At 40.1% G+C, this 13241-nt stretch overlaps 1 protein-coding gene across 3 annotated transcripts in view; it reads left to right on the forward strand.

The window, feature by feature from the left end:
* LOC126190969 (3-hydroxy-3-methylglutaryl-coenzyme A reductase) overlaps positions 1 to 13241 on the forward strand; it is a 431919-nt gene that overhangs the window by 401374 nt on the left and 17304 nt on the right. For all 3 annotated transcript variants that reach the window (XM_049931634.1, XM_049931636.1, XM_049931635.1), the window contains one exon: positions 12 to 200. In XM_049931634.1, coding sequence (XP_049787591.1) covers positions 12 to 200 — 189 coding nt within the window. The remainder of the gene's footprint in view (positions 1 to 11; positions 201 to 13241) is intronic.

Below are 13241 nucleotides of genomic sequence, written 5' to 3' on the forward strand. Positions count from 1 at the left end.
TTATTTACTAGGAGGGAGCAACAGCCTTAACAGATGAAGAAATGCTTCAGCTTGTACGTGCTAGTGTGGTGCCCTCTTACCAACTGGAAGCAGTTGTTAAGGACCCTGAGAGAGGTGTTGGCATTCGGAGGAAACTGTTCGATGCTCACAAACCTGGTGCACTTGCGGATCTACCATATACTGGTTACGATTATTCAAAGGTGAGTATTAATCTAGCAGGAAATCACTCCACAGTCCTTCTGTCAGCTCAGGATCGGGGAAAAAATCATTAGGAAGTGGTATTTACAGCAAATTATTGATTGTGTTAGTTACTGCAACTAAAATACTGATGAATTTGGAAAATGCAAATGAATATGCGAAAAAATTTCATTTATACCATAGTGAGTTTCATCCGCTTTCATTGTCTAATTGTAGGTAATACAGTTATGTCAGCTGCATTTGGAATGTATTTGAACTACTTGTATAGGCAATAAAATATGACTACGGGAAGCCAGTTGGAGAGCAGTGAAAGGCCAACATGTATCTTGGCAAAAATGAAGCCATACAGATCAACTATTAATATCATGGCAAAATCTGTCTCTGTTGCCTTTCCTGTTTTCTGATAAAACTCATTTAGTTTCCATGCTTTCGTGGACAATTGATTTCATTTTTCATTTGTTTTATTTGTCTTTATGTGGAAATGGATAATTGTATGTATATTTTCTTTCTTCTGTGGGCTGATATATGTACTTTGATGAGCTGCTGCGATATGAAACAGACACACCTATGTATAAACAAACAAAGTTACTCAAATGTAAAAGAGGACAGCTGTCAGTTGCAGAATCCATTATTTATTGCAGATCTAGATTTTGACTATAACATATTCCTCATCGATGCATTACCAGAAGAGTCATATAGGCATAACCATGTCAGAGCGTAAACTTGTGACTATTGATGCTAGGATTTACATGGCAGAAACAAAGCACTGCCATGTAAATGCTAGTGGCAGTTGTCACATCTTTAAGCTTTGACATGGTTATGCCTATATAACTCTTCTGGTAATGCACAATGATGACCGTGTTATAGTCAAAAATCTACATCCACAATAAATTACAGATTCTGCGACTGAGTGCTGTCCTTCTCTACATTTGAATGTTCAGTGGTCACTGTGCACCACCAGTACTCAATGGAGTACAATTTAGTTAAGACAAAATTGCATTCTTTATTTTCTATGAAAATGTCCATATGGAATTATTGGCTGAGAGACTGTGTGATTTAGTAAATAATAATTGTGATTTTAATAAAAAATAATCAGTCTAGATTGCGAATGATGCTTATTTTTCTGGTGATTGGTTTCAGTCATAGGCAGACCATCTTCAGACCTGTAGATACTTCTAAAATTAATGAAGTCGGACAAGAATAATACAACTACTCATGCCATATAACAATAAATAAGCAACAAGGTTACAAAATAAAAATGTGTGTATATCACCCATTTTTGACACATGAAGCCAACGTGTGAGGTTGTAGTACTTTGCTAAGAGGCATCTGTTTTCAACTGCTGGCTACTGTAGGGATGTTACAGGTTATAAAGAGAGAGCTCTACCCATCGATGCCCGCATGATGAATTGTGAACAACCAATAACATTAAGACACACAAAATAGCACATGTACAATTATTAAAACTTCATATAGTGTATGTGTAACATTGCAACGTTAGTTACAATACCCAATACATTTAAAATATATTTAAATTACTTGAAAAAGAGATTCAATATTAAAGAAGCCATAAGTAAAGGGCCAAAACATGATGAACTACCCTCTGTGTGCAGTAGATGAAATGATTAGGTCATTCATATCTTGCTAGAGATTATGGTGCAGGCAATGCTGACATCAACGTAGAGATTTGTAGAGCAGGATGTCATCGGTTACCAAGGGAATGGATGCCCGCCTAGGGCTGCTGCTCTAGCAAAATATGCGTCAGCTGGCAACAAGTAAATGAAGAGTGTTCAGCTGCATGCCCATTGTTTTGTTGTAAAACACTTATATGCACACAAGAACATTGAAATATTTACAAATAAAGATTTATAATTCAATATTATGAGAAGGAAAGTTGCTACTCACCATATAACGGAGATGCTGAGTTGCAGATAGGCACAACAAAAAGATTTTCACACTTAAAAAGCTTTCCACCGGTGGCCTTGTCAATAACACACACACACACACACACACACACACACACACACACACACACACACACTTGAATGTGATTGCAGTCTCAGGCAACTGAAACCACACTGCAAGCAGCAGCGCCAGTGCATGATGGGAGTGGCAACTGGGTGGGGGAAAGGAGGAGGCTGGGGCAGGGAGAGGGAGGGATAGTATGGTGGGGATGGTGGACAGTGAAGTGCTGCAGGTTGGGTGGCGGGCATGGGAGAGGTTAGGAGGGGGGGGGGGGGGGAGTAGTGAAAAAGAGAGACATAGAGAGAAATAAATAAAAAAAAGACGGTGTGTGGTGGTGGAATGAAGTCTTTGTAGTGCTGGAATGGGAGCAGGGAAGAGGCTGGATGGGTGACAGCGACTAACAAAGGTTGAGGCCAGGGGGGTTACGGGAACATACGATCTGTTGCAGGGAAAGTTCTCACTTGCACAATTCAGAAAAGCTGGAGTTGGTGGGTGTTTTTTTAAATTAAAAAAAAAATTTTTTTATCTCTATTTCTCTCTGTGTCTCTGTTTTTCCGTTACTCCCCCTCCCTCCTCTCCCCACCTCTCCTGTGCCCGCCGCCCAATGTGCAGCACTTCACTGACCACCATCCCCAGCATACTATCCCGTCTCCTCCCCACCCCAGCCTCCTCCTTTCCCCCCACACAGTCACCACTCCCATCATGCACTGGTGCTGCTGTTCCCAGTGTGGTTTCAGTTGTCTGAGACTGCAGTCGTGTGTGTGTGTGTGTGTGTGTGTGTGTGTGTGTGTTGTTGACAAAGGCCATTGGCCAAAAGCTTTAAGTGTGAAAATCTTTTTGTCGTGCCTATCTGCGACTCAGCATCTCCAATATATAGTGAGCAGCAACTTTTCTTCTCATAATATTGTTACATTCCATCCTGTATTTTCCATTGTTAGATTAGTAATTCAGAAGTTTTTAAAACATAATACTTGTAAAATATTGTCAGTGACTAATATACGTAAATTATTGTCTATTATCTCAAGGAACTTCTTCCTTGACTGATGCTAATTCTGTTCTTTCCAAAATATGTTTTTTAAAATTTAATCACTGTCTTTCAAAAGTTCTCTATTACTAATATTTATTTCTAAGTATTTCAGTGTACTTATGCATATACAAATGTTGTACAACAAAACAACAGGCATACAGCAAAACACAGTTCATTTACTATTGCAGAAGCAGTGACACTAGCAAGTGTCCATTACCTAGATAACTGATGATGTTCTGCTCTTGACACCTTTGTGCCAATGTCTGCATTGCCTTTGCCATAATTTTTGGCCAGATATACATAGTCAAATAGTTTTATCTCTTGTGCCCAGAGGGCAGTTCATCATGTTTAACCATTACTTATGATTTATTTAATATTTAATATCTTTTTGAAGTGTTTTCAATATATTTTTAATGTTTTTGTCTGTCATAACTAATGTTGTAATCTTACACACAGACTATATGAAGTTTGAATAATTATGCTCACTCTGTTTTGTGTGTCTTAATGTTGTTGATTATCAACTTATCACTTGCAGATTGATGGATGGAGCTCTCCCTTTATAACCCTTAGCATCCATATGCTAGCCAGCAGAATTGACAGGTGCCTCTTAGCATGTACAGTCGTGGACAAAACGAGCGAGACCCCTTGCCTTTTCGTTATGCTGATCTGCACGGCTTTAAAGTCTGCTACACAGCATAACAGGCAAGGCGACGAAGTGCTACCAACATTCTATGCACAGGCGTGAAATTGACAAACTATCTGAACTTTTTTAGACTGTTTTCAATAATTTGTAAGACTATATTAATGCTGATTAGTGTGTTAAATACAACACGTAAATATAAGACAGAAATGAAAGAAGAAACGCTAATTGGTATGAACTGTAACAATAAAAGTGAATTTCAATTTATCAGCCGACCGTGGTGGCCACGTGATTCTAGGCGCTGCAGTCCGGAACCGCGCTGCTGCTACGGTCGCAGGTTCGAATCCTGCCTCGGGCACGGATGTGTGTGATGTCCATAGGTTAGTTAGGTTTAAGTAGTTCTACGTTCTAGGGGTAAGTCCCATATAGTGCTCAGAGCCATTTGAACCATCCCCCCCCCCCCCCCTTCCCCCCTTCAGTTTATCGAGCAAACATAACTGTTTTGGTAAGACAAAGAATGCCAGATCGTTACAAATTAGCAAAATATTATCCGCGTTCGGCCGCAGAACGGTTTGTGTCAACATTCAGACCAGTCATACTGGATTACCGTTGCTAACCTACCATGAAAGTGTGAAAATTTAGCAATGCGTGAAGATTCATAACGAAATTCAGTTAAAAATCACACAGTGCCACACTTAAGTCAATTCCATTATTGACAGAAGCGGAAAAGGTAGGCGGTAACATGTATTAAATTCTACAAGAGTGTCATATTGACATCCACAGGGCGCCAGTACAGAATAAAGGTAGCGATAAAACGTATTGGGGGCGAGAGAATTTCTTAAAATTGCTTTACTGATATTCTACCTGCCTCCATCGAGATCAGAACAGAAAACAAACCAGACCTTCCTTTCACTACACTAGCAGACAACCCAGGCAAACAGTCCTCTATTATTAACCCAGACATGAATAAGCCGGCAATTTCACAATGAAAATGGCAAAATGATCTGCAGTTTCTGTTGCATAGAGCTTTCTGGACTCAAAAACATGAATTTTCTACCTTTATGTCACCGCTTATGACAATCATTCGGGGTGTTTATCGAAATAACGAAATACTGTTATTAGCGAGTAAATTTAGTAGGATAATTCTGCACCACCCCAGGAAATAAACGGCTACATAGCTGCCAAACGTATTCTACATTGTTTCGAATCCTCCACTAGACTTGCCACAACCAGAAAATGTTCATTAGCCGAAGTGTTTCTTAAGCTAGCTAGCAATCAGAATGTTCGCTCTTCTAAAACGCGCTGGCATTACTACTGGGATGTGAATTCCCACGTGTGTAGGCAAATGGATTCTATTTGCATTCCTGTAAACGTGATTTGGATCGAAAGCATAGCTACGATTAATATGCTGATGTATCGACTGCAACTAGAACATTTCGAATAAAGAGTAGGGGGTGTTATTTATGCGGCCCTCATCTTCAGTAACTGTCGCAGCTGTTTTCGTTGTTAGGATTTCGTCACCTAAACCTGTACAAATGGATCCCTACTAGTCTCACTTTCTTGATTGTCTATCGGTCCATCCAACCCTTAAAACCCGTTTACCTCGAGAATGGGTAGACATAATAAGCGTAAATGTATCGCACTTCTTGCGGTAACCGGTCCCTTGGTGGTGTGAAAAAGTGAGCTTCTATGTCAACGCAATCTAAAGATACGGCCGTTTATGTAAAGAAAATGTACGCGAAAGGTCAAAAATGGCTTCAAGAACTACGCGACCAAACTGCTTATGTCATCAGTCCCCTAGACCTAGAACTACTTAAACCTAGCTAACCTAAGGACATCATAGACATCTATGCCCGAGGTAGAATTGCAACCTGCGACTGAAGCAGCAGTGCGGTTCGTGACTGAAGCGCCTGGAACTGCTCGGCCACCGCACCCGGTGAAACCCCATTCACCTCATGCATAATGATGATATATACTGTCTAGTGAGGATAAACTGTATTCGCCAGCAACTCAGATTGTTTGATCATGGAACTTTTACGAAGCTACATTCAAACTTTGTTCGAAGTCGTCTGCAATATCCATTTATAAACACCCTAGGAACGTCGTATGCGAGATCCACTTCTGAAGATGCTGGCAGATACTCCAGTACCATAACAAGTAGGTAAGAATTTATCGTTATTGGTCCATGGATGACACTTTATTTCAGTATCAATTTAACGCTCCTAGGTGTTTGTATATGGCTGAAAATAATGAACAGAAAGTAAATAAACAGCAAACAACTTTGATTTTCAAATCAAATGTAACTCACATGTCGCAATTACAACATAATTTTGTTGTTACATCTACAGGATTTCTTTGCAATCCAGACTTATGTGCCTGGCAGAAGGTTCGGACTATTTCTGTTCAGACTATTTCTGTTCGGACTATTTCTCTACCGTCCCACTCATTAACAGTGTGCAGGAAAATGGACCACTTGAATCTTTTCTTACGAGCCTTGAATTAAATTATTACTATGGTTTCTTCCTGTGTAAGTTCCTGAGGAAATAATGTTTTGGCATTCAGAACAGATGTTGGTGATTGAAATTTCGTGAAAAGATCTCGCGGCAACGAAAAACACTTTTGTTTTTATGAATGTTACTCCAACTCAATTATCAAATCTGGGACTCTCTCCCCCCTATGTCGTGACATTAGAAATCGTGTTACCGTTCCTTGGACGTTTTTGCGTGCACAGTCAATCACGTCTGTCAAGAATATTATAGCAGTGGACGGACAAACGTAGTGTCGGCAGTGTTTTCAGTTGGCCTGTTGCGTATTCTTAGTGTGCGGCCAATAAAATGCAGTCTTTCGTTTGCCTTCCCCACAATTGTATGTTTTCGATCATTCCAGTTTAAGTTTTACTGGGTACTGAGATGAACTGACAGTGCTTCGACTTGTGTTTTGTCATGTAACCAAAAGTTAATTATTGTTAGAGGACGCAGCTTTTGTGTTTAATGTATTCCTCATTCAACATAGTACACTCCTCGTACACCACACATAACTGTTTCAAAGTATTAAATTGTTACTGATGTTACCAAGTTGCAGTGGTCATCTAAACTTGCCGTTTGAAACAAAGGAAAATATTATAGCGAAGTATAGCAACTAAGAAGCGGAGTATCCAAATAACAAACATTTCCAGTTCAAGTAGTTGCAGTAGGTCTACTACACAGTAACGTAAATTAGGAGCAAAGTGCATTAGTAGATCGTTATCAGGAAAACCAGCCCTCATAATGCAAAGTGCCACTACAAGAAAGAAAGTTCCCAAACATGTGAACGAGCAGTCGAGAAATGTGGACGCATTCTGTCTACTGAATCGCAACGTACGCCACTTACGAGGGAACACGCCAAGTGTCATACCCCAATCTTGCTGAAACTTCGCTCAGTGAGAGAGGGGACAAAATAAGCGAACACCTGTCTCGGCTTATCTGCTTACACTCTACCGCTTCTGAGAAAATGACGGTCTAAGTTTTCAATGCGCTGTTGCTATAGTGTAGATACCTCTTAACGGGTAAGGATTCAACTGAAGCGGTGGCTCTGCGGCTACCATCGCGACTTCAGAACTTTGCGCTACGAGTTTGAAACCGGGTTTTTCCTTTATTTCCCCCCTCACTCTCTGAATTATCTACGAATGTTTATTCCAATTTATGTTGAAACAATGTTGTCATTCTTCATCAGTTAATTTACTGTGTAAAGAAAGAAGTTAAAAAGGGAACACACAGTGCGTAGTGGGGCGATCACTCTCTTGTACAAATAATTCAGAAGCCAAGATCACTTAAATACTGTTTACTGGATAACCGGTTTCAACACACTAAAGGTGCCATCATCGGATCTGGATGTAGATTAACATCTATAAACCATTTGGATATAATGATACATGAGGCAGACCAGATGATTTTAGATCAGCTTGTCTCATTCGTTTATTATTTTTTTTTAAATTCATTAATTACACATAAAGTTAATTGGCGAATAACGACAACATTATTTCAACATAAATTAGAAAAAAAACATTCGTGGATAATTCTGATAGACAGGCAGGGAAAAAAAAAAAAATTAAAACACCCAATATGGTCTCGAACACGGGAATCAAAGTTAAGAAGGAACAACGGTAGCCACTGAGCCACAGCTTCAATTGTGTTCTCAGCTGAAGAAGGTATCTAAACTATAGCAACAGCGTGTTGGTAACTTTGATCGTCACTTTCTCGGAAACGGTCGAGTGTTTGCATATAAGCTGAACCACAGGTTCGCTTATTTTGTCCTCTCCTTCACTGAGCAAAGTTTCTGGATTGTCAGCCTATGACACCTGGCGAGTTCCCCTCGTTAGTCAAGTCGCTTCTTACGCCCAGCGAGCACTATGTATGCCTCAGGGTAAACTGCGCCACTTGGAAATGTGGCGAGTGAGGATAAACACGTTTTCCTTCTTATAAGGCAACCTTCTACAGCCAAAATTCATGAAGTGTTCTTCAGGTTGCCTCAGATATTTCCAGATATTTCAGAAATGTTTCTTGCGTTAGGCCTGCCGCATATGCAAAATGTAAACATTTCATTTCATGTAATATTTATCAGGATAAGACATGACAAGAGTGGACCAGTCCCTTCTGAGAAAAATTACAGATTCTAAGTTGCTCCACTATGTAATGACATGGGTACGGGCTTGCGATCTCTCGTTTATGCCATCGATTTCCGTGTTACACATACTTGGCCATTGCATTGTGGCTACCGTCGTGGAGGAGGCAGTCTGTTTCCTGCTAGCGCTGTTTCCGCAGCAGATATTAACCGCAGCGAATCATTCAGTCAACGCTAAATGGCCCATCTGGCTGGCAGACAAGGGCGCTATAATAGCACTCCATGCAGAGGGATCTTCAAATGGCTATATAGCAAGAACTGTAGGTCTTCACAAGTCGACGGTAGCCAGGTGGATTAGATGAAAGGATGAGAGGGGTAACCTGAATGAGAGGCCTCATGGCCGTCGCCGCAAAACAACAGCAGATCAGGATCAGCAGATACGCCGTTTCAGTGAGAACCACCAATTTGTCAATGCATGACAAATTCAGCAGACTTAGTGTCTCAATGTTAGCAGTAAGACCGTCACTCGTCGTCTAAGGGAAGGTGGACGGAGAGCAAGAAGCGCTGCTGTGAAAGAGACATTGACAGTTTCCCACAGAGAAGCTCGCCTTGCTTTTGCTGCTGAATATGTCGACAAACCTCTCCAGTTTTGGAGGCGAGTGATTTTCACGGATGAAGACGTTTTCTCTACGGCATCAACCGGAAAAGTACTTGTTTACCAACCTAAAGGTGCTAGGTGTAATCGAAAATATATTTACAGTTGCCGAAGGAGTGGCAGGGACTCAGTAACTGTATGGGCATGGATATCGGCCGAAAGGTGTGGGCTCCTGTTGGAAGTGGAAGGAAGATTCGACACGCGCAATAACATATCAATTCTGGAGAATGTGATGTTACCTTCTGTGACAGCAAGATTTGGCGATGATCAGATCATGTTCCAACAAGATCGCTCGCCTATTCATGTGGCACGTATGGTTAAGAGGTGGTTCGATGACCATGGTAATATAACTGTAATGGAATGGTCGTCAGAGTTATATGAGAAAAGGGGCAGGCACCGTCTACTCGCCGACAGCTTTCTGATGTGATTCATGACGCTTGGAATGAATTACTTCTTCTTCTTCTTCTTCTTCTTCTCCTTTTTTTTTTTTTACGGACGTATATGTTATATAATTTTAAGGAAATGCAGTAAGTGGAATGTGGACAAACAAATTAAGTCACAGCAAGATATGTAATATTTAATTTGCTAAGAGAAGAAATACTCACCTTATATATTCATGCAGTCTCTAAAAATATATGACACACGTATATATGCAAGAAGGATACAAAACAATTCAGCACAAATGAAGAATATTGAGGAGAAGCTCGCCGATGAAGGCATAATTGGAGAACAAAGGTTGGGCTAGAAGGAGGGTGAGTCGTTGTCGCAGCAGAGGGCGGTTGGTATATACGATTCGGAGCAACAATAGAAGAATAGTTTTATTTACTGATTATTGAGGCTTTATTTTGTGACGGCTAAACAGTGCTGCATCATGAGACCCACTATTTGTTCACATGTGGCTAAACATCAGAGGTGTAAAAAATTTTTGAGAGGTGCCGAAGTTCTCTGGAACAGTAATGTGTTTTAGACAGGAAGATAATTTTTAGTTCATTTCATTTTAACCAGTCACACTATGATTTGACATTCTAATCTTTGATTTCATTTTATTATTATGTATCTTTTCTTCAGTGAAAGTGAATGGTAATAAGTTTCAAGATATGAAGTTTTTAATTTGTGGAATAGCGTATTTAACAGTTAATATTTTCAACAAATCTGTAGTTATAGGACATATTAAGAAGCAAGTCAAAAATGGCATTGTGGAAAGATCAGATTGGTCTCTCAAGGGTAACGACGGTCAAATAGCAAATACGAAACTATGCGTAACAACTATTGTTGATGGTGAGAAGCCATAATCGATATGCCACTATTCTGTAATTGTATTTCGGAAGTTTATCGTCAGTACTAGGACTGAAATCGATACTCTGTTTTATGTAAAGAATATAACATTCAAAATTTATTTAGCAGCGCAGAATATTAAATCATAGTTTATAGATCAGGAACCTAATCCAACTGCCTTTAATTTTATTCTCACGGATGACATTGAGACAGTAAATAACAAGAGAAATAACAAAACTCTCACAATCAATATAGAGAATTCAAGTGTCCAGTGGATTCAAAAGTTTGCTATTATAGTAAATAATTGCTTTTACTGACTCCTTCATGCCTACGTTTTCTGTCAGACATGTTTGAAACTAGGACTAGCGAGGTAAACAAAGCCTGAAGAGTCACAATTTTTCCACAAATTGTCAAATTGGAAGTCGAAGAGCCAGTTACATAAATTACGATGACAACAAACGTTTTTCAAGTAAACTGATCACAGGAATCATCCAACACATTTATTGTGTGGTACATGCACAGTATGTAAACTGGCAACGCCACCAACACACAATACCACTAAGAAGGGAACCTCCCCATCGTACCCCACTCAGATTTAGTTATATGTTGGCACAGTGGATACGCCTTGAAAAACTGAACACAGATCAATCGAGAAAACAGAAAGAAGTTTTGTGGAACTATGAAAAAAATAAGCAAAATATACAAACTGAGTAGTCCATGTGGAAGATAGGCAACATCAAGGAGAACGTGGGCTCAGTAGTGCCATGGTCACGTGGTTAACGTGAGCAGCTGCGGAACGAGAATGAATAGTTTAATTTTTTATTTTCAGACTATAATCACCACACGTACTGTTTATCAACAAATGTAGGAAATAATCATACAAATGTTCGACAATCGTTCGATCCCTTAAGGAACTTTCCGATTCCTTACAGTTCGGAAAATATTCATTGACCTTGTTATTGAAGTTGCGAGCTATATTTGCTGGATTCATATTGCCCACGGAATACATCTCACGTATTTAAAGCACTCTCGTCCAAAGTAGCGAACAGTCAAGTGCCAGTCAGGGAGCCTCGTTAGCAGGAATACTCTCTCTTCCGTGCGCTGTAGTCGACTGACATTGTGTGTTTCGATGTTTGTTTAGGTGTAGCGTTCCCATACTATGGCGCAGTTACCTCACATCGGACAGACGGACGGACAGATAATAATTGTTTGGAAATAAAAAGTTAAACTTTTCACTCGAGGGTAGACTTGAACCAATGACCTCTTGTTCCGCAGTTGCTTACGCTATCCATGCGGCCACGGCACTCGTGAGTTTACACTGCCCTTGATGTTGCCTATCTTCCGCATTGACTACTCAGTTTGTATATTTTGCTTATTTTTTTCGTAGTTCCACACAACTTCTTCCTGTTTTCTCGATTGATCTGTGTTCAGTTTTTCAAGGCTTATCCACTGTGCCAACTTATAACTGAATCTGAGGTGGGTGTGATGGGGAGGTTCCCTTGTAAGCTACGAAACAACTGTAGCAAAACGGAGCATCCTCGTTATCCATGTGATGGATAAGACGACTAATTCGCAACAAAAATGTCAATGTAAGCATCAGTTTCTGTTGGAACGTGCTTCCTGGACCAAATAACATACATTTCCTACGTCTTCGATGCGAATCATGTAACAAATGTAATTTAAAGGACATAAAAAAATCGAGTGAATTTACTAACATAATTATGAACCACTCACGAACATAAATCGATGGTCACATAGTTGTCAAAAGTATTCTACAGTATTGCCATTGTCCATTAGACTAGCAGCAGGAAGAAAATGTTCGCTCAGCTGTGCTGAGATATCTTGCATTGACGAAGCTCGCACTTTGAAGACACCACAGCATCGTCTGCCACCACTTCATGGGAAACGAAATATCTCAAGTGTACGCCAATGTGTTGCATTCACATATCTGTGTGGCGCTAAAGTGTGGTTATGGATAATATGTATGCTCAGATTGCGAATCTAACATCATAAATAAAGTGAGGGAAATGAATTAGGCATACTTCGTCTTCCATAACATCAAATATATTTTAGTTATTCTATCGTAAATGAACTGTGCAGAAAATCATTCACCAGAAATAAATAACTTCTTGGCAACATCAGATGATATTAAGAGCTTGCTGGCGCGGGTTAGCCGTGCTTTCAAGGGCATCATATTGCGGATCGCGCGGCTGCTTGCGCCGTCAGTTCGAAACTTCCCCGGGCATGCATTTGTGTCAGGTTAGGTTGGTTTAAGTACTTCTAGGTCTAGGGGCTCATGACATAAGCAGTTTGGTCGCATAGTTATTGGAGCCATTTTTTGACCTTTCGCGTAAATTTTCTTTACATAAACGGCCGTATCTTTAGATTGCGTTGACATAGAAGCTCACTTTTTTTACACCACCAAGGGACTGGTTACCGCAAGAAGTGCGATTACGCTTATTATGTCTACCCATTCTCGAGGTAAACGGGTTTTAAGGGTTGGATGGACCGATAGACAATCAAGAAAGTGAGACTAGTAGGGATCCATTTGTACAGGTTTAGGTGACGAAATCCTAACAACGAAAACAGCTGCGACAGTTACTGAAGATGAGGGCCGCGTAAATAACACCCCCTACTCTTTATTCGAAATGTTCTAGTTGCAGTCGATACATCAGCATATTAATCGTAGCTATGCTTTCGATCCAAATCACGTTTACAGGAATGCAAATAGAATCCATTTGCCTATGCACGTGGTAATTCACATCCCAGTAGTAATGCCACCATGTTTTAGAAGTGCGAACATTCTGATTGCTAGCTAGCTTAAGAAACACTTTGGCTAATGAACATTTTCTGGCTGTTGCGAGCCTAGTGGAGAATTCTAA

The sequence above is a fragment of the Schistocerca cancellata genome, chromosome 6 (assembly GCF_023864275.1).
Source record: "Schistocerca cancellata isolate TAMUIC-IGC-003103 chromosome 6, iqSchCanc2.1, whole genome shotgun sequence".
Classification (NCBI taxonomy): domain Eukaryota; kingdom Metazoa; phylum Arthropoda; class Insecta; order Orthoptera; family Acrididae; genus Schistocerca; species Schistocerca cancellata.